General features: G+C 30.7%; 3 protein-coding genes across 5 annotated transcripts; 1 reads left to right on the forward strand and 2 right to left on the reverse strand.

Moving 5' to 3' along the window:
• Positions 1–428: 428 nt before the first annotated feature.
• LOC114176336 (probable thimet oligopeptidase) lies at positions 429–10,604 on the reverse strand. Of its 2 annotated transcripts, none has more exons than XM_028061360.1 (20): positions 10,362–10,604; positions 10,105–10,226; positions 9,029–9,192; positions 8,568–8,658; positions 8,221–8,400; positions 7,089–7,169; positions 6,355–6,435; positions 5,776–5,868; positions 4,823–4,903; positions 4,587–4,746; positions 4,279–4,399; positions 4,120–4,192; positions 3,357–3,464; positions 2,557–2,654; positions 2,410–2,455; positions 2,167–2,263; positions 1,350–1,423; positions 1,158–1,262; positions 886–966; positions 429–665 (listed from the first exon to the last, which is right to left on the reverse strand). In XM_028061360.1, exons 1-20 carry the CDS (start codon positions 10,516–10,518, stop codon positions 555–557), a joined length of 2,124 nt encoding a protein of 707 aa, XP_027917161.1. In that variant the 5' UTR covers positions 10,519–10,604; the 3' UTR covers positions 429–554. The 2 variants fall into 2 exon arrangements, with proteins under 2 accessions (XP_027917161.1, XP_027917153.1); XM_028061352.1 differs by having other exon boundaries at positions 4,587–4,749; positions 10,362–10,603.
• Positions 10,605–14,091: 3,487 nt separating this feature from the next.
• LOC114194092 lies at positions 14,092–14,403 on the reverse strand. The gene has a single exon (XM_028084183.1). The coding sequence runs from the start codon at positions 14,373–14,375 to the stop codon at positions 14,193–14,195; it is 183 nt and encodes a 60-aa protein (XP_027939984.1). The 5' UTR covers positions 14,376–14,403; the 3' UTR covers positions 14,092–14,192.
• A 3,496-nt stretch (positions 14,404–17,899) lies between these two features.
• Positions 17,900–22,482, forward strand: LOC114187103 (trihelix transcription factor GT-1-like). Of its 2 annotated transcripts, XM_028075237.1 has the most exons (5): positions 17,903–18,673; positions 19,840–19,878; positions 20,926–21,057; positions 21,311–21,535; positions 22,012–22,482. In XM_028075237.1, the coding sequence occupies exons 1-5, from the start codon at positions 18,139–18,141 to the stop codon at positions 22,212–22,214; spliced, it is 1,134 nt and encodes a 377-aa protein (XP_027931038.1). In that variant the 5' UTR covers positions 17,903–18,138; the 3' UTR covers positions 22,215–22,482. The 2 variants fall into 2 exon arrangements, with proteins under 2 accessions (XP_027931046.1, XP_027931038.1); XM_028075245.1 differs by lacking the exon at positions 20,926–21,057 and having other exon boundaries at positions 17,900–18,673.
• The last annotated feature ends 640 nt before the right edge of the window (positions 22,483–23,122 follow it).

Below are 23,122 nucleotides of genomic sequence, written 5' to 3' on the forward strand. Positions count from 1 at the left end.
GAAACTCTTATATAATTTCGCTTAATTTTAATTCTTAAATTGTGAATGAATTAATTTTTTATCTAATTTTTTTCTTTCCTTTTATACTTTCAGGGGATGCCTCGTATATAAAATTGACAATGAGTTGCTGGGTGTTGGAATCGGTCACTTATTTTGTCTTTCTCGACAAAACAGAGATGTGCACGGCAACCGGTGTGTCTTGGTAGGTTTGCAGTAAAAATATCCAAAAAAACAAAATGATTATCTTTCATCTTTTTGAGGGAATAAATATTGCTAAAGTTACCGCTATATATATAATGTAAATTTCTCCCAACTATTTTGAAATTATTTTATTTCTAAAAGAAAAAATGTTACTGAATATGATTTTATAAATAGAAAAAGTACTATTAGAAGCTATTAAGGGAACAGACTAAAATTATGTTTCTTTAATTTGAGAAAAAATTTACATTAATTTATAATAAACAAAATATACTAACTTTTACACTAACCTATTAATTATTAATGAAAAGCGATGCTCCAAAAAAATTGTCAATATACAAGTTCACCAAAAAACCTTACAAAACATACTTGACTTTGTTCTCAAGGTAAGCTTGGATCGATGGTTCTCTTCCCAGAAAGTCTGATAAGACATCATTAGGATCTTTCATTCCGGCCATGGCCAAAACCTGCAAATGTTAAATCAGTATGAATATAAATACTACTAAATTTACAGTCGCAATCTCCCAAATTCCTTTAACAAACAAATAAATTGCTGCATGCTATCGTTATCCCAAGAACAAAAATTTAGAACATAAGTTTGGAAATGAAAATTTTATGAGTTCATATAAATCACCCATAATGCTAAATTTTCGGCTCCCAAATCAGAACGTCTATGCCATGACTTACCTTGTTCCTGAATTGCATTCCGGCATGCTGGTTTGAAACATCGTTGCAGAACTTTGAGGCGAATATATCAGCAGCAAAAACCTGAAACATTTTAAACTTCAGATTTAATTTTTCAAATTCAATGATCGGGGAAGACTATTTTTCCAGAAACACAATAAGGAAAGTGAGGAAACTATCCATGGATGACTGAAAATTAAAATATGTTTGCAATGAAACATTGATTATCATTAATTTTGAAAAGGGTATCACACAATGTAACGAGTTATTCAAACCTCACTCCATATACGACTATAGCAAGCTGCCTCATAACCTACGACGGTACAAGGAAAATATGACGCTGGATTGGTTCCTTCTGGTATCGGCAAGCCCAACATTTCCTGCGAAATGAAATTTAAATGAAACTTCCTTTCACTCTATTATCACAAACACTGAACTTATAATTACAAGTGCTGTTAAATATTTACCATGGGATGAAGATGCTTGAATAATTCCTGCACGTCTATGTTATCCGCGGAATGTATGATTTGATCAAACAGACCTGATAACAAGCAGATTTTGAAGTTAAATAATGAGACGTAGTTAGGATGTTCAATCTTTGTCAACATTATGTCCCGTTCCCCACTCGAGAAGTATTAACCAACTGATTCTTAAATAATAACTGAAAAAGTAATCAAAAGTAACTAAACAGTCCACGCACAAATAGAAAGTAGTGCTTAGTAGTAGCAGTGCTTATAATCGTTTCACCTTTCTTCACATGGAAAATAAACATTTTACGTACTCATCTAATTTCACTTCTACTATTAATAAATCCACATTGCGCATATATTCATGTCTATATATACACACAATATACAGCTATTGACCGAGGTTTGGTTTAGATTTTAATAGAATTGATTTTGAAGGAAATTATGCTTAACAATCATTTAAATTATCTCAACGGTAGGTTTACATTTAAATTGATTTTTCTGTATAATTCATGATGAAGAATACTAACTAACCAAAACTAAAATCATTTTTCACTTCAAAAATATATTTTTTATCATAATTAACAGGCTCTAAATCAAATCCAGACGATAAGAATTATTCTCTACTTTGTAGAGGTCAAACCATTGTATATGACAATGTAATCTAACTAATTACCATTTAAGAACTATAGATTACAGCGTAAATGACTCTACATACCAGACTAATATAATCTAAATAAGCATCAAGATAAGTAAAAGTAAGAAAACATTTAGAAAATATATAGGTAAACTGAAACAATGAAAATGTAAAACATACAGCATAGAATATCTTGCTTCAATTTAAGAGCAGAAAAAGAAGTTCTCCATCTTTTAATTGAATTGCATATGTCATCCTTCAACGGTTTTGTAATATCCTGCACGTGACAGTTAATATATTAATACTTCAAAAAAGCATTCAGTAAACGTGTCAGATTGAGGTTGCCTAAAACAAAGACGATATATTAAGAAAAACCGAATCTAGTTTTAGAAGATTATGGAGGGAACAATTAGTGTAACTCACCTGATGGAATCCCGAAATCAACTTGAGAGAATAGCTTTCATAACACCTACAAGTAGGAAGTTAGAATCTATGTTTGATTAATCTTTTGATAAATGTTTATCCTAAATTTGAATTAAAACAAGGATGAATATGTATTAATTTTGTTACCAGTTTTCTAACAGTTGAGAAGGAATTTCCACAAAGTCTGGATCAACACACAATCCAGAAATTCTGGCAAACGATGCACGGTTGCAAATTTGTTGAACCTAACAGTGGTTTTAAAAATAACATCAGAATAAGGGTAAAAGGTAAAGAATGCCATGTCCAAACAAAACTAAATTTAAACAAGTATTATGCCACACCTGCATGAAAATACTGCACAATTTATACCCAAATTCAAGCTATTACAGAATGAATCTTACTAATAACTGAGGTAGAGCAATTAGTAATCATAAAAATCGAGTAGATCATACACCCAACTCTTTAAATCAAGGGCATAGAGCACAGCATGCAAATATTAAAATCCAATTTCACAGCAGTATGCCCATTCAGTGCATTGGTGAATAACAGACCAAAGAAGAAACCCCTAGGATTAACTAATCTGACAGGAACATCTGCAAGACCTATTCACTCCAGGCTACAAGTTGATTGATACAAACCAAAAACCAAAATAAGGCCCAGTTTGGATTAGTTTCTAGCTTATGGAATCATTTAAATGTAGACCCTACCATTGAGACTATCCTAAGGCAAAGAATGTTGTTTCGTGAAGTTATACACAAATATCATAAATAAAAGGAAAGCGTATGTAAGATACTACAAAAAGAATGTCAATTATACACAACTCCATTTCTTTTACCATTCCCCCAAACCCAAGCTAGCAAATAGAAGAATTATAAGGCATATCATGATACATAAAAATATGGTTCTGATTAGGAAATCATGTTTGATGGAAGCAAAAGCAAACATACCACGTGACCAAACTCATGGAAAAGACTGACCACTTCAGAAAACCGCAATAATCCAGAACTACCATCAGCTTCCTTCTGACACTGAGATATTAGCAATGCAACTGGTATCTGAATAAACAAAATAAGGAAAAAATTAAGAAAGAGAAAGAAGCTCAAGATTTTTTGCTCATACAATTGCCGAGGTCCTAATTTTATTAATAAACAGCCATGCATGAAGAGCATGTTGGTGTCTTATTCAACATACAGATTTAAACAGAACAAAACTAGATACATCACGACGAGCCATGCATAAAAGGTTGGCCAGCTCTTAGTGATATAAGCAAACATTACATCTCTAAACTCTAAAGTGCTTTCTTAATTTTATGTCTTAAACTATGGCAGATGAGAAATGTCCTCTAAGGTCAAGACTAGAACTGCAACAGTTCTTGATAGAGTTCTGATTGTGTCCTTCTAGTTGGTAAAGTTTCTTAAAGCAAAGACACACTTCAAATGTTTGGAACGAAGAAAGATAAAGACCAGAATTGCAAGGTAATGTGATTTATGTTGTTCCCATGGTATATGTGGGTAAAGGTGGACAGATAGCATGAAATTTCATGGAGATTTATGGACACATGCACCAGAACAAAGATCAAAACTGTCCTTTACATGGATAAGCAAAGAAATTTCCAAAGCCTACCCAACTACATAGGAAATGGTGCTTACAATAAGAATAATTATAAACTTTAACTTTAACTCACAAAAAAAAGAAGAAAAAAAAAACAACCTGTTTCGCCCCACTGATTGTTGATGCACTGTTCTGGAGAGCCAACACACAAGTATGACCATATTTTCCTTCCCTGTAATAAATAAACAACATGAAACTGTGCCCACCTTTCACCGGCAAACAACAATTGATGAAGCACAAATAGTTAAAAAGTCCAACCTTGCGAACAAATCAAGGTAGCAATAACCTAAGAGTTCGCTAGAACCCAAGTCCAGCACTGTAAAAACACGAACATCACAATGCCAAACATCTGCTCCTGAAATCTCCTCAAACCTTAAGCCTATGAGAAAAAAATGCAAGAATATGTATCAATTACATTCTATGACGAAGAGATCAATATTTGGAAAAGTAAAAAAATAATGATAAAATATGTTCAGCCCAAGTTAAGCACTCAAGCAGTTAACTGTGTCGGCAAATGGTTGCTCGGGAACCACACTTTATGAACGTTATGTAAGATATATAATTACCAAATAGATCTTGGACAATTTTGAAGATCCCAGATAGAACCACACTAATCGGAAAGTATTGCTTGATTTCTCCAAAATCCAAATCGTAGCTCTGTTCTTCAATCCGTTTTACATAATATAGTAGGTCCTCAATTCCAAATGGAAGCTCTCCTTCTTCTTTCTTCTGATGTCATAATCAAATCAGTAATGAGATAAATATAAATTAATGAAAAAAACACACACCAAAAAATGTAAACCTTCAAATCTTTCAACATATTAAGTTCTTTCGTGGCCATGTCAGTTAAACTTGCTGATATGTCTTTCAGGAACTCAAACACCTGGATGAAATTCAGAATCAGATATCAGGATCACGGAAAGACTTTAAAAAGCAGTGCAAAGTTAAATATAGTAATCTCTCAAATTACAAATTACACTCTGATTTAACCAAAGAAACAAGTTCATCTCTGATTAATATTTCCTTCTTCATTTTCCCAATATCATCCAGCAGGCTGCAGTTATTACTTATTAGACTAGACTGAGCTAAGAAAGTTCGCAAAACATTTATTTTAATTTTAAATTAGAGTTGTCCTGCACCTGCTGTCATCAAAGGGAAACTCAAATGTAGCATATTTATATTGAATTTCTAATTAATCTCATGTGTGTCATTATCTAAGACATCTTTTGCGTAAACTATAGAACTACGTTAGAATTTTGAGATATTCATTTTTAAATATTTTAAGAAAACAACTCATTTTTATTGTTTTTTTTTTAAAACAATTACTGACTACTGATCCTTGGTGCCCTCCAACATTATGCAAACGAACAAGGGCTCAAATTGCTCCTTAGTACCAAATAACATCTGGTAACAACTATCTCAATAACATTCTTATGATTTTACTTTTCAGCATAATTGATGTGTTAAAACCGATTCATATAAGGAAATGCCTGATAGAAGAGAAAAGCAAGTATAGAGATAGGAAGTATAAACTGGTGAGTAATCAGAGAAGCCAGGTGGCATGATACATTACCCAGTTTTACTTTCCTTCTTTCAGAAAAATTTATCTACTGAGAACAACTTACAAAAAAATAGAGTTTGAATGGAATGCTCTTCCACTGATCATGCAGACCAACAAAAATAATTCATGGAATAATCTAACTAGCCTTCCCGATGGAAAATAGATTATTGCATTCCCGTGATGAGATTACCAACCTTTTTTGGAGTCTTTGCCATTCTAACATCGATGACATACTCTGCATAGCATGAAAAGCCAAGTAAACGAGCATATTTATGACGCTGTTGCACCTGAATCAACCCAATGAAATATCAACAAGAACAAACTTTAAAATGATTATACTAATAAAACAAGTTTATAAGTAACAAAATTAAGAACCATATAAAACAATATGAAAGATGTCAGACAAACCTACAATTTATATTTGTCATATTTGATGGTCTCATACAAATTTAAAACTGAACTATATCCATTCAAATCCAATACGTACCACTGTCTTAATAGTCACTACTATTTATTGGTAAAGTTGCTCATATTAGCAATATAAAACTTCAAAATTACATAGGAAATATACTTTTTTCGACCAAACTCTTATTGTTGATTGAAACAAAATAACCAGAGGTTTAATGCATGTCAAATTATCAGTGACCGGTAACACAGTCCAACCAAAAGATAATTCTCAATTTAGGGCTCTGAATTAGGATAGAAGTATTTGATAGAAAATAAATAAGTGGAGTCCTTACTCCATAATGAGTAATGTCATCAATGAAAATTACCAGGCTTTCCAAGATAGAAATGTTGGTTTCCCCACACCGCTTCCCATATGCCCCTGATACCATCTGCCTAGTAGTTCCAACCTTCATGTGCTCAATATAGAATTATAGACCTCGTTAGTATATTTCCCCAAATAAATGAAAATAAATACAAAAGATCTACCAAGTTAAAAGGAGAAAGAACAACAATCTATAGAAATACTAAGATGGTCTAAAGTTGCAATGTTAGTGATATTTGAGCAATGATGTTCTGAGGAGATTGATACTTGTGCTTATGCCTATGGAAATATTCAAGTGTACTAAATCCCTACACTGCTTAGCTACTGTCTTTTTGTGTCACATTAAGCAACAATATCAATTAATAAATTTGCCAACCAAATAATATATTAAAAAATGATAACTCATTGTGAACTATCAATAAAAATAAAAACAAGTCATTGTGGGGAAAAAAACTGTAGCCCTTTGTAAAAAGATGTCTAACGCCAAGGGAAGGACGTATCCTAGCTTCTTGGTGTAGATCTTTCCCAAATCAAACTCACGGAAAGCATTAGTCAAATGGTCATTTCTCTAATCTTAAACTTTTACAGATGCAACAAGAACCCATTTTATTAAACCATATACAAAAATTTTCTGCTTCTTCTCACTAGTAGTTTACATGCAGCACAAGAGCCAGTTTAATATCAATTATTTAGCAAATAATTACTTAGCTATTATTAGTTTACATCCATTCCCCATACCTTGCAAAATTGAAGTACAGCTGCAACATGATGACTTCTTAGGGAAATTTTAAATTTCCCATTTTCCGATTTGTCTAAATCCTGTGGAGAAATGCATTTAATTCAATTATATTACAACCAGAAAAAAAAAATGTTTACCAATTGAAGCCCATGCAAAAGCAGAAACAATCCTCCATAATGCATGATCGCTTGATTAGAGTTAAATTAGATATCTGTATCACACTCGTCTGGAAGAAATATGTAATCAATGTGTAAGACATGGAGAGCGAACTAGTGCATTGCATTAAGTATGACCTTAAATGGTCCAGTCAGTTAAATATCGTCTTATCTTACAATTTATGTTGCTGATATTTCTTTTATACTCTCTTTTTTCAACTTTCCAAATAATGGTTCCTTTCAATTCTCCTTTGTTAAGTCAAAAGATCCATACTGCAGGGCTGGATTTGGGATTTTAAATATACTGTGGAGAGGATCGTTTTCAAAAGGAGATGGAGGGTATCATATTGTGTGGATGTATAATAAGTAAAAACTAAAAATATCACTTTTACTTAGGGGTAGAAATAAAGTGGAAGTATATGGAGATCAAATTATTATTGACCTATTTTCACTGTGGGAAGGCAAGGAAAGGGGCTGATTTAGAGATAAGCAACGCATCCCTGTAAGTGGAAAACTCAAGCCAACAGGTTACTCCATGACCCTTCCATTTTTAACTAGGACTCCCAAACCTACATGTGACTTATATGATTGTCCCTTTCCTTTATTTCTCTTATTTTGTCCCAATTACTGAAGAGGCAGCCATTCCAAGTCCAATCCCAAAATAGTGTTCAACTTAGAATGACAATTAATATGAAATTTATGAATGAAGAAATAATAGAAGACAGAGGATTGAGAACAATTTAATGTCACAGATTTCAAAGTACATAATGGATGAGAGAGTATTTCAGAAACATGCCTACACTATTTAAGTGGATTGATGAAAAAACACAACAACAACAACCAAGGTTTTTGTCATTAGGTGGAACTGGCTACACGGATCAAATGAAGTCATAAAGTTCTGTAGTAAATCATATCTATAGACAATTTATCAACCTCTAAATCCTTATTAGTTGAAGGAAGAATAGTCACACTAAACCTTGAGAAACTCCGGAGGTAATCCAGCTAACTCTGATTCGCTGAAGAGAAAAAACTTGGTATCGTCATCGAGATTTTGGATATATTTGATGCTTAATTCATCAATCTGAGCTCTTATACGCTGCAGCTCTTCTCTTTTGCTTGCAGTGAGGTTCAATCCATTTCGCTCAAAGTCTCTCACCTGTCACTGATTGGGAAAAAATCAAATCTAGATTTCATACATTCATGGAAAAGTATAACAGGATACAATGCAATCCTACATTTGCTTTGTTCATGCCATTATTTTCGAGGAAAATCTTGCATCCAAAAAAAAAAACTAGACTACATTCAGAACTCCTTAGCTCTTACCAGAGTTTGAAGAAAGTGTCTGGCTTCAGCATTCATCAGCTCGCCCCTTACTGCAAATGCTTTAATGACAAGGTAGACATCTTCACGTTTGCTGATCCACTTGCATGAACAGCACAACATTCAGTTTCATAATTTATGAGATGAAAAGGCACGTGATCTGGAAAAGTCAGCCTAACAATATCCGTGAAACAATTTTTGGCAGGTGGTGCAAACAAATTCATAAGACCAACCAAGCCATGCACGCAGCTTAATAATAGTTCAGTGTGAACTTAACCTCACTCTCCTCATAATTAAATTTCAGTAAACTCTGAAACCACAGAGAATAGGCAAGACTTCATCATTGTCAAAACCATCCTATATCCCTCGATTGGTAGGGCATTTCTACCCCATCAAAAACTCATGTCCAGCACTTCGTAGAGATCATAAATAGTGTAAGAAACTACAAATTAATGTTAGCAAACCTGCACGCATCAAAATGATCATCTATTCTTCGCTCTGCTTCTGCACTTGCTTTCCGTACATCCTCCCGAGTAGATACCATCTTCTGAAACACACAAGACTGAACCAGTGGAAATTGCTGCGCTTGCAGTTCTGCCAGAGGTGCTATAACATTTGCATATGTAACCTGCAGTAATTGTCAACACAAAACAATAACTGAAAATGAGTAAATATATATCATATAAAAATATAATTTGACAAAAAAAAAAAAGAGAGTGAACCGTCATTTTTGTCCCTAAAAGTGTATAGCATTATACATTAGTCTTTGCAACTAAGAAAATGTCAAATAAATATCTAAAATTTAAAGTTGTTTTGTCTAATTCTCTAGATTTAACCATTTATTATTATTATTTGATTCTTAAGAATATGTTAATATTAGTGAAAATGTAAACGTGATCATTTTAGCTCCATAAAAAATTCAAAACAAATTTCTTTGTTATCACTTTAGTCTCTGAATTTAGCTACTTATTGCCACTATAGTTCTTAAAACTATATTGACATTGTCACTTAAATCACATGAATTTTCAAAACTTAAACTAAAGTCAGTGTCAAATTAAAATTTTAAAAACCCTTTTTTTAATTTTATTATTTTCAAGGACTGAAGTGACAATATCTCATATTTTGGATAACCAAATTGAATATTTACCCAGTAATATTATTACCCAAGTCACACATTTATTTAATAGTTAGTACAAACATGATTGCACTTCCAGAGGCTTATTTGGAATTTCACTGGTTTCAGGACTTGCTGTGCAGAAGTGCTGTATAATTTCCTACTTTCAGTTCAGGCACTAAAAGCGTATTCTACAAAAATAGTGATGCAGCTTAACATTGATCTGATTGCAAAATTAGATAGCGAACAAAATGCTACTACATCTCAAAGACTATGTCTCGCGTGAAAGAAACAATACCGACATTTAGTAACGAATGCGACTATGTCTTTAACTAATAATCCAGTAAATAAATGAGATTCCACATAATTAGATAGCGAACAGTGAGATCAGTATTCAGTGCAGTATACACATCGAACCGACAGTACCTTGTCGAGAGGCACCGACGCAACAGAATTATGAACCTTCTTCGAGTTGGCAATGATTTGTTCGGCTAACTTAAGAATCTCGGGCGCAGATAGGTTAACACGCACCTTAGAACCTGCAAGATCTACAAGTTTCCACTAGTGGCTTCAGTGAAACGATTTTAAAATTTAACAAGTTATTCACTATGCACGCATTTCAGGTCGCTGAAGAGCGTAGCGTAGTGTAAGAGAAAATTGAAGTGTTGAGGAAGAAGAAATACCTTTCTTCTTTGCATTTTTTTCCTTGTGGTGCTTCAATGCCGTGATGGCGAGATTCACCGCAATCGCAAGCACCGCAGCACCTCCGGTGAAAACGAGGAGGCTTCCACCTTTCTTCTGTTTGAGCATTTTCTCACGCTTTCCTTCACTTTCCGTCATTTTCTCTGCTCTTTTTGTCTTTTCTCTTTCTCCTTTGACGAGCGCCAAGGAATGATTTGTTTTGGGCGGAAAATGAGATGACGCAATTGGAATTTGACGTGAATTTCGAAACTCAAAATAAGAAAGGAAAATAAAGTTTAATAAATCAACTTTTCGTTGCTCTGTATTCTTGTTATTAATTATTATATTGCGAATTTATATTTAACTCTGTAATTTTAGTTTATTTATCTCTTAATTCAACATTTAATAAAAATGTTCAGATACCCTCTTTTATTACACATATTGTGTGACAATGTAGCGTAGTGTCGTTTCAGTATTTTTTTTTAATAGTAAATTAACAGATAAATTAAAACTGTGTAATTTAAATAATAAGATTGTAATGAAAAATCGAAAAACCTCGCAAAAATAATGATAGTAAAGCCAAATTACAATTAATGATGTAAAAAAAAAAAGGAGGTTTTCTCTTCTATGGACAATGATCTTTCTAGGCTAAGATTTCATCACAACGTCTATATACAGTTGAACTTACTTAATTATACCTAAAATTAGTAAGGAATTTTTTAATAAATATTTGAAAAATAGTTATAAGCTCAGATTATAACTTTTAGAAAAAAGAGTAAAAACGTTTTATAAGATTGATTAAGATATTTTACTTTTCCTTTTTTATAATTATTATAAAAAACTATCCAAGAAGCTTAAATTGTTTTTACTGCCGGCTCCTTTGCTTTTATTGGAGCGGTTTTTAATCGTATCATTTTAAGGTTTATGGTTCATCTGAATCAACAATATTTTCGTTTATTATATAAGCACCGGCAATTAATTTTAATCAAATAAGGAAATTGTCATTTAAACAGGAATACTAATTAAATAACAAATATAATAAATAATTTATTTTTGGATAAATGTCTTTAGGATTCATAAAATGTCCATATATTTAATTGATAAATTGCATTTAAAAATCAATAAAGTATTGTTCATAGATATTGAGATTATCTGTAAAAGTGTTTTATGTTGTTTTTAAAGAGATTGTTGAATGAAGTGAATCAAATTTAAGCCCGTCCATCATTTTAATTTTTCTATTATCTTAATTCATATAAAATGATTGAGTTCAAAAGTTGGTTTTTGTGTGAAAATATCTACTTTATCCTTTTAAATATGAAATTGCACTTGTTAAGTTTAACTGCTTACAAGATATTTCAAGTATAGCTGCGATTTTAATGTTTACTCTTTATTATTTCATTAATAAAAGGGTTAACTAAAAAAAAATTATTGGGTTTCATTTCATTGATCATTATTTTTCTAAATTTTTGTTCGATTTTTTACGTGAATTTTTAACTTCATCCTTCGTCTGTTTACTGAATTTGAATACGCGATTTTAAGGTATATAATTATATTCAATCAAAATCTTAAACAAAGTAAGTTCATATTTTCTTTTTTGTCTTTAAATAAATATGTTGCATGTGGGGTGTTTTGGGCTTATATGTGACATTTAAGGACTCAAGGTGAATATTTGTTTGATTATGATTGTTAGGATGTGTTAGTATCGTTGATCAAAGTTGTTTATATGTAGGTAGAACGGTCTGTGCGAGCTAGAGTATATGACGAACACTTTTTTAGTCTATGAGTGTTTATCCTGATAAGGAAAACTAGATATTTAAAAAGCTTTTGTTAAGATTTACGAATGGGTTAATTGATAAGCCTGTTTTTATGATAAATTAACTTAACATGTATTATCATTTTGTTTGATTGATGATGAATGTGATTCTTCAATGTAGTAAATTTGTTGAAGAGTCAAAGTGCAACTTATAATGGGTAAAGAAAGTTAGTAATTTAAAATCAATTGTGTATTTGTATGGATAAGTGGTTTAATTTTGATATGGGTTAATTAGATTGGATGTATGGTATGAATTGATTTGTTGAGAGTGTTAACTTAATTGATGAATTGGGGAAAATGTTGTTTTCTAAATTTAAGATGGTTCTCTTCTAGGTTGTATTCTTTTGGGAGTAATGATTTAAAAGAGATGGAGAGAAAGAGATAAGAGGGATTAAAGGGTGAAGTTATTGTTGTGTTCTTTTAAGACATTTAGAGTGGATTAGAGAGTGAAATTTATGACTGACTGTGACATATTAAAAAAAACTTTTAATAGATCAAAAAAGTTATATTACTAAAATGTTTCTATTGTTAAAAACAACATAAAATGATATATAAATATTTTATTTTTATTGAATGATTGGAATTATAAAAATATAATTTATAAATAAATGAATAATACAATATATTTGGTATGAAAATAAATTTAATGTGAGGTGAGAAATAATTTATTTACATATAGATCTTATTTTATTTTTAATAGTAATTTTAGAAGTAGTAAATTTGTATTATAATCATAATAAATTTTCATTTGTGCTATTCATTTTTAGTATGTTGTTTTTATAATTAGAAAAAATGAATAAATCACATACAAGAAAACTGAAATACGAGGGGTTAATTTTGTACATTGAAGTGTGTCACCCTACAATCTCATCATGCACATTGAGATTGCATTTGAAATAAATCCCTAATCATTGCTCAACATCACCTTCTATCACCCCTAAAGGAACAAGTAATCACATGTTAATCCTCTCATCTCATTGCACATGAACATTAAATTTTTCCAAAAGAACAGTGTTATAACTTTGGTATTATTCATTTTGGAGAGGGACAAAAGTATTTCACTTGAAAAAATAAATGGGATTAAATTGAAACAAAAAAAAACGAACACATAGATCAGATTGGACATAAAACGTTGACTTTAACACATAACATGTTGTTGGGTTGACACGTGGACATTTTTTTCAAAAATTAAAAAAATATAAAAAAAAAACTAAATAATTATGAGTGACACGTGATAATCATTGTTCATTACTGTCATTTAAACTGCTTTACCAAAAAATGAACAGATTAAACAAAATTAACGAAAATTATGATTTGGTTAAAAAAATACCATGACTTAATTGACAAAATTAAACGAAAATAAAAATCAAATGTGTAATTTAACATTTTTTTTCTTATAAATATACTTGTCTCATACCTTCACAGGTGTTGAAGATTTAATGCTGAATAAAGATAGTATACAAGTGTGCATAATTTTTATTTTACATATTAATTTTGAATTAAATTTAAAACTCACTATTAAAAATATATTAAGTAATTACTTACAAGTTTATTATAAACAATATTTGTTGAATATATGGTATCGTTTGTTATTAAGTAATTATTTGATATTTATCAATATTTAGTATGTGTTTAAACTTTATCTAATAAACATATTTTATAAAGTTAAATTAGGTTTACAATTACTTTATAAAAAAACAAATAACAAAATCAATCATTTACCATAACACAATTTTTACAATATTTTTTGAATGAGTAATTAAAGATAAATTGTTTTATTCATTTTTTATTAAATATTACGAAATATTTAACAAGACATATTTGTTTTACGACCTTCATCAATTATATAGTACGAAGAAACTTAAAAGAAACAAGGATCAAATCACTTAAAACAATACATTATAACATATTTAACACACAAAAAAACATTTAATTAAACAAATTAGATTCAGTCAAAGTCAAATCAATTACATATTTTAATTTGAATGAGTCACAAAAACTTCTTAAATCATAGATATTTTTATGTCTTGCTAGTTTTCTTCCGAAGTTCTTTCACCCATTTGAAGTTCATCACGGTTTTTCCAAATTTGTTCTTATCTGACTCATCCTTGCTCTTCTTCTTCTTCTTCTTGTCTTTCTCAGATGTCGGGGATAGGTCTGGGTCATTGTCCCATTGATCAGCCCACGACATTCCGGAATCCATATTTTTGGAGTAAAGTTTCTAATGAGAGAAGAACATTTACATGTGTTGAAAAACATTTTTATAGTTATTTTTGTCATGTAAATTTTGTAGTGATGTGGATCTTCTCCTTTCCAATGAACCATTGTGTATTTTTGGTACGAAGATAATTCAGGGGAATGGTTCTATTTGGGGCACAATATGTCTGAATTTAAAATAGTTACTAAAATATCTATCATCATTTTACCTATATTGGCAGGGGCTGATGTTTATTGAGGCAGGAAGGGTCATGGCCCTCCGAAATTTTGATTTTTTTAATTATATATATATATATAATATTAAAATTTTATTGAATTTTTTAAATTATAGGTAATATGTTTTAGGAATTGATGAAAATTAAATGGTGTATTTTTTTATTTCTTTTATAAAGCACAATATTTAATGTTAATAGATAATAAAGAATAAAAGTATTTAGACTTAATTTTTGGTTTGGTTTTTGTTTTTGTCAAAAAATTGACACTAGGATTATATTAATCACATCAACAAAGCAAATTATTCATATTAAGAGTTCAATTTGAATGAAATAATCATCTACCTGTTTCAAGAAAATTAAGTGAAAGACCAAATTGCATTAGTTTTTAAAAAAATTGGGACCAAATTGAGAGTAAAAAAATTGAAAGACCAACTTAACATTTTTAAACGGAAACATAAATCAAAAGAGTACTTAAACTAAATATCTATTAATATAATTTTTATTTTCCTTCTTATTTTCTTTTTAGTTTTTTTTCACAAATTGTAATAATCTCTCAACTCATATATTTTGTTTTTGTATTTTAAGAAAAAAAAGTTAGACACAAAATTATTTTTCTTTTCATTTCTCATTTATCCTCTTCCTTTTTTGTTTATTGTCTTGATAATGAAAACATTATTTTTTTTTATCTCATTAGCTATTTGTTTATTCATTTGTTACGAATTAGAAAAAAAATGTATAATGTATTTTTTCATAATTGATTTTTAATTGTGACTTAACCATAATATATTTTTCTTTTGATAATTATGTGTCTCAATTTTTTATTAAATTATGATAAATTATTTTTTAATATTATGTACAAAAAATATATATTGATAAAGAATAAAAAAATAAATTTATTATTAAAAAGTGATAAAAAAAGGAAACTATTGATGAAAACAAGATAAATTATATTTCTTCACATATTTTGAAACATTATAATCAAATTGCTTAATAGAGAAGCAATTTTTTAAATCATAATGACGAAATATAAGGATTTCAAAATTATATTATTCTATCCCCTCCAACATTTTTAGTCAAGATTCGCCATTATATATTAGTTTGAGGTTAAGACATGATCATGATAAAAAAAATACTATTTTATTATTGTACTTAAAATTATATATATATATATATATATATATATATATATATATATATATATATATATATATATATATATATATATATATATATATATATATATATATATATATACACCTAAGATAAAAGTAAAGTAAAGTCAAGAGATTTCAACATGATTGAACTTTGCATTTGTGATAGACTTTCTCATAATATATTAATTACATTTTTTTAAGAACATTCACTTTCAATTTACTATTATTTCTTCTAATAAGAAAATATTCAGATTCTGTTGTTTTGTTGTTGATAATTTTTTATTTAGAGATACTAACTTTGGTATTTAAACTTAACATAGATAAAGAATAAAATATGTAACTACAAAATTTAATTTTCATATCAAACGTTTATGAACGAGTTAAGACTCTACATTATTATAAGTTCATAAAGAATATTACATGAAAATATCTATTAAACAAGAAGATAGTCCGGTATTTTAAATATAGCATTGTTTTAGATTTTTTTTTTCAAATATCAACGTAATATTTTATTAGGGTCAAAATTATAATATAATATTATATTCGTACTTAGTTATGATACTTTTTCCTTTTAGTACAAAACTATGTTAATTCTTTTAGGTAGAGTGTTAGACAAAGAGTGTTGTTGTTAGCTTCTTCCACCACGTTATTTCAAATTACGTTGGGTGTTTCTATAATTTTTTATCCAATTTTTGTTCCATAAATTTGATTACATGTTGTCATCGATCTATGACTGAAACACAAGTTCAAAAAAACGAAAAAATGGACATTTAAAAAAGTTAAAATTTAAAGTTTTACCAGTTAAAAACAGTTATAAATAAAGTTTCTAATAATTTTAAAACTCGTCAGAATTACACATAGAAAAGAAAAATAAAATAATAACAGTTAAAAATCGTTACAAAAAGTAATATGATTTGATTACATTTTATTATATTTTGACGGTTAAAAATCGTCACAAAATATATCACATTTTTTATAGTTAAAAACATTATAAAGTATATCACATTTTTTACAATTAAATATCGTCACAAAATATATCACATTTTAACGGTTGAAACTGTCAAAAATTATTTGAAATATCTTTAAAATATTTTAAAATTCCAAAAAATATTTAGTAACTCATAATTCAACCACCTCTAGTTGCAAACCACTAAAATACACTGAATCAAAAGTATGTAATCCAATCATTCACACATATACATTATTCTATGGTTTACCTAACAAATATTTATCATAAACACTTCCAATATCCCTATCATACTTATAAGAGTTTAAAAAAGAACAACAATTTGTAATTGAAATCATAGGACATTGTTTATAGCCCTAAACTATACACAAATACAAATACTATATTGATACCTCAAACATTATATCTTCTATCCGAGAGAAGTACAACTTGTCTTATAAAAGTAACTCATTTATAATCTCATGTCATCTTGTGATGAAAGAGTCATTCAAATTTTATCTGTGTGAAATGCAACTTGAATCTACACATGGGAAAACATCATTAGGCTCTAGCTTTGCCATACATAATTCTAAAAGTAAATCATTTGGTTGTTGTGTCTAAGCTCCATTATATTTACGTATGTCTACAGGAAATATCATCCTTGATTATGATTAAAAATCACTAGAAAACATAGGTTAAAGTTGGAACTGCGTGAATTTAGTAATTTTAATATAATTTTGTTAAATTTATTTGGCGTTTCAAACACATTTCATGATAGTTTCTTAGTTAACATTGAAACGAAAATGTGTGAAACTGTATAAACAACTCATATGCTATCATGAAATCTTTTTAAAACTATAAAAGAACTTAACAAAATTTGGTTAATAAAAGTATTAAATAGACACAGTTACAAAGTTGAGAAACTAAATTAGATAGAAATTTCAAAAAAAATTAATTTTAATTTTTACTCAAAATTAAGAGACAAAAAACATATTTAATCTATTTTTATTATATTTTTTGAGTATACCGATAAAATTTTTACCTCCAGAAAAATAAATTTACCTTTTTCTTCTGAAAATATTATTTAAAAAAATAAAATAATAATAACATATCATTAATTAACTAATAATAATAATAATCATGGTAATAATGATAATATTATCAAGAGACAGACACGTCCTCTCTTCCTCATCCCTTGCTTTCCACCGCATCCAAAAAGCTTTTACTTCACGCTGACATACACACAAAGCAAAATCCCCTACCCTTCTTCACTGCTTCACCACTTCAAAATTTCACCCCAAAACCCAATCCCTAACTTTTACAATTACAATTACCATCGCCATCACTCTCTCTTTCTCAATCCTCCTTCGGCAATAGAATCCCTCAAACCAACAATTCACACTCTCACACATACAGCAACCAACTTACCGAACCATGTATTTGTCGGAGAAACCGCGTCCAATCGACTTCTACAAGGAGGAAGGTGCGCGCGATATGATGATCGAGGTGGTCTCCAACGGCGAACTGCCGCCGCCGCCGCCGCACCACCCGCCGCCGATGATCCTCGGCGAGAGCAGCGGAGAAGACCCCGAGGTGGAGATCAAGGCCCCCAAGAAACGGGCGGAGACGTGGGTGCAGGACGAGACGCGCTCGCTCATTGGCCTCCGCCGCGAGATGGACGCGCTCTTCAATACCTCCAAGTCCAACAAGCACCTCTGGGAACAGATATCCTCCAAGATGAGGGAGAAGGGTTTTGATCGCTCTCCCACCATGTGCACCGATAAGTGGCGCAACCTGCTAAAGGAGTTCAAGAAGGCAAAGCACCAGGACCGTGGAGGGAGCGGCTCTGCTAAGATGTCGTATTACAAGGAGATTGATGAGATCCTCAGAGAGAGGAGCAAGAACGTGCAGTACAAGAGTCCCACTCCTCCGCCAAAGGTTGATTCTTTCATGCAGTTTGCTGATAAAGGTAGCAGTTCACTCGTTGTAATTCAGCACTTCTGTGAACCGTTAGGTTAGGTTAGGTTAGGGAATCCTTCAATTGAATTATGTTATGTGTGATTTTGTTGCATGAGGTGGAGTTTAGGTCATGAATCTGACTTTGGAGGTGAATTAGTGTGAGGGTTCAACTTCTTCTTACAATGTTGATTTAGTGATAGTTCTGTTGTCTAAAATTGTAGGGACTAAAAGGAATAGTTTCTAGTTGTTGTAAGGACTAAAACGTTCTATTAATTAGAAAGCTCACGGGTAGGGACTAAAATGAATAGTTTCAAGGTGCAAGAACTAAACTGTACTAACCATGTTCTGGTGTTGGGGCTAAAGGAGACCTGAAATAAGTTAGTCTGAAGATTCTTTCGGAATATTGATCACACAACCGTTGTAAGCAAATTACTTGTGAAGCTGCTTCTCTAAGTTTGGCAGGGAGTGGGGATGTTTGATATCTGATGTGGATACTTTTTGACGGTTTGTTTAAAAGAGATGGTGTAAGTGACATTGGTTAAAGCTGAACATTCTGGAATTTCCCAAATTTGACAAATTTTGTCTGGAAACCGAGATACTTCATTATCTCTTTCAAGCATTCTGGTTTGGGGATATTAGGTTGTTTTTGTTTACAAAAATGGATATAGTTTAGGGAAAAACGTAACTGGGGAAACCTAAATTTCGTAGTTGTAATGTAACTGCTTAATGGATTGCATTTTCCAAAATATGACAAATTTAATCCAAAATAATGTCATTTTGGTTTAAAATTGCTGGCACGAGGTGATTGATTTCTATGCATTTAGCGTTCAGTTATTTATGTTTCTTTGTGAAGCACAAATTTGAAGGATTAAAGAAGTTTTCAGTTTCCCTGTATAAGTTTAGTAAGTGTGATTGGAAATCACGTTTATTTCTTGGTTGAAAAGCCTTACCCTTAAGTTGTGAGCCTCAGTTTATATCCATGGATAGCTTGACAGCTGTATCGAATATCTCTGTGTTTGATTTTCACATAGGGCAGTATAAATCTCGACAATTTGAAAGTGGGGTTTAATTTCTATGCAGTACTGTTAAACTATCACTTTGGATATCTGTTGAGGTTATAATTTCACCCATTTCATCTTTAGGAACAATAATTTAATTGGTTATCTTGCTCTACAGGTATTGATGATACTAGCATCTCTTTTGGGCCTGTAGAAGGTATGTCATTGTAATCCAGCTTTCAGCTGCCTACATACATACTCTGTATTGTTGTTTACTCGTGTCCTTCATCATTTTGAATTTCATAACTCACAAAAGGAGTCACGTGGGGTTTTAATCCATCGAGGCATTTTGGTTTAGACTTGATTCTTATACTGGTAAGTAGGTAATATACACCACATCCGAGTAACATAATAAGTGTGGAAGAAAAAATCAGTGTAAGAAAAAACCAAAATGCTAATGTACGTACATGTATTTCATGGAAATTTAACCAACACTACAGACAACTTTTCAGCATTTTAATGCTTCTTTTCAGGTAAATATTAAAAAGAATGATAGGAAGAGCAACATAAATGGTGAAATTTGACCTTGAAGAGTTTGTTGAAATGATAATTCAAATGCTGTACTCTTCAGTATAGTTCTAGTTATCATAATTTACTAGGAACTCTTTCTGCTAATGTGCGGTTCTTATAATTATTTCTTCACATGGTGGGAAAAAATATTGTTGTTGCTTAATGCTTATCATTTAACAGTTTCACTTAATTATAATGTCAAGTACAGTACCCCAAATAATGCGATGAAGTACTCATACTACTTCTTGCTATGCATGACCAGATAAGTGTGTGATTGTATTGGTGGGAGGAAGTATTCATGGGCATATCGCCAAGCGTTATCATTTTTTCTATCATCTGGTGTCTACATTTTGCAGCATTTCAATGCCCAAAACTAGTACTGTCAACATTTTAGAATGAAGATTTTAGGGCCTGTTCTTTTTGAGTAAATAATGTTGCTTTGGGTGAAAACAATCTTGTTATGTTTTGTTTTATCTGTTTCCTATACAACTCTTTGAAACCAGGAAACAAGATGAAAACAAGGTGACAACTTTGTTACTAGAAATGAAAACGGGAAATGAAAATAGAAGTAAACAAGCCCTTAACATTTCTGGAGAGGGGGTCTCTATTAAAAAGAACTTGGACATGCATTTTAGCTCCTTTACCATCATTTTTGCTATTTCATTTACCATAATTCTCAAATACTTGCCATTAGCTACTGGAAGACCAACACTAAATCTTGAGAGAAGTTTGGATCATGATGGGCATCCGCTTGCCATTACCACAGCTGATGCTGTTGCAGCTAGTGGAGTCCCTCCTTGGAATTGGAGAGAGACTTCTGGAAATGGTAAGTTATGTAGGGCTTCATAGTTTGATCCATGTTTGCTTACTCACCAATGAAAGAGAAAATGACTGCAAAAATAAGAAGTTAATCATCGAGTCTTGGTAAATGTACGTTGAGAGCAGTTTTGGTTAATTTTTGGATATAGAACAAAAACATGGTAAAATAAATTGTTATTTCATACCCCAAAACATGGAATCAATTATATTCGGTTCCCCCCTCCCCTCTTTAGCTTAACCAATTCTTCCTACTTTGGCAGGTGGAGAAAGTCAGTCATGTTGTGGAAGGGTTATATCAGTTAAATGGTGTGATTATACAAGACGAATAGGTATTGATGGCACTCCAGAAGCCATCAAAGAGGCAATCAGGGCTGCTTTTAGGTTGAGAACTAAACGCGCATTTTGGTTGGAGGATGAGGACCAGATTATCCGAAGTATTGACCGTGAAATGCCTATTGGAAGTTATACTCTTCACCTTGATGAAGGTTAGATTCACTTTATTGGTCTAATTATTGTTGCGATATGTACACATTTGATGGATTTATTTAATTTTAATGTTTACGAACTTTACTCGTATGATGCGGTGCACTTTTGAAGTTCACATGTTGGTTTTGTTATGTTGTTAAAACCGGTAAACTGATTTAATATCTGATATATTAAAACCATAAAAGTGGTTTGCAATTGAACCAGTAGATAATCGATTCGCAGCTGAACAACAATTTTTTTGAAAAGAAAAATTCTTTCTGGATGTTATTTTTAGTTTTTCCTTAGAAATAACAGTATTTGTCATTTTCTTTTGCTTGTTATTTTTAAAGAAATATGATCATCTATGGTTGTCCCTTAAATATTATGGCATATTTGATGTTTATATGTATTTTGATTCTTAAAATCTTACGAAGTATTTTTTTAGGTTTTAGTATTATTAAGTTACGATGTTGTATTTATCTACTTATAATTGCAGGAATGGCCATTAAATTATGTCTCTATGATGAGTCTGAGCACCTTCCTGTGCATACTGAAGATAAGGTATTTTACACTGAAAATGATTATCGTGATTTTCTGACCCGCCGGGGTTGGGTGTGTCTAAGAGAATTTGATGGATATAGAAATATTGACAATTTGGATGATCTTCGACCTGGTGCCATATATCGTGGTGTGAGTTGAAAAGTAGATGGCATGATCAAATTCTCTGGAGAACTATGGTGGGGTCTGTTCAGGTTTTTGATATATGTGCGACACTAACCTGAAATTGTATAAGTTTTACATTTGATAACGCTGTTTATAGTTTTTTGATAGGAAAATTAACTAGCCCTTCTGCACAAAAATCCGTTTCAATCAATGGCGTTTACATGTCTGTAAATATGCATTTGCAGTGACAACATATTATTATTGTCTAGATTTTTTAATGGATCATTTTCGTCAAATTTTGGTATATACTTCTAGTTCTGTGTAGGAACTTTGACGGTTGCTTGAGTTTCTAACGTGTTTGCCTTAGCACAATAGAAGCTATTAACTTCGAACTTTGACAGCATTAAAAATACTTATTTTTTTTTTTGTCATTTCTTACTTTACCTTAATTAGATAAGAATGAGTTCTTAACTCTTTAACATCTTAATATAGACAAAATTTAGTTAATGTATGTAGAAAAATTTTGAATTTTTCAAAACATTGGATTTGATATTCTTTTGTTAGTTATACATTAATTTATTCATATTCGATATCAACAAAACTACAGAGGACTTGACAGATATAGAGTTTTAAAAAATGTATTTAGATTAGTATTTTCACAATCGTAAATTCGGGAATTAATAAATTTATAAATTATTATATTATATCTTACTGTATATATTGAATATTTTAAGTTATTATTATAGTTTTTCTCTAAAATATAAAATAATGATAAGTAATCCATCAGATATTAAATACTTATACAATTTTAAATAAAAGTTAATCACTAAGTAAATAGTTAATTGTTAAAAACATGCAAATTATTTTATTTAATATCATATAAAAATAGTTTATTTAAAACTATTATTATAGAAAATCTCTCAATGATAACAACTAATAATAAA

Source organism: Vigna unguiculata, chromosome 1 (assembly GCF_004118075.2).
Source record: "Vigna unguiculata cultivar IT97K-499-35 chromosome 1, ASM411807v1, whole genome shotgun sequence".
Taxonomy (NCBI): domain Eukaryota; kingdom Viridiplantae; phylum Streptophyta; class Magnoliopsida; order Fabales; family Fabaceae; genus Vigna; species Vigna unguiculata.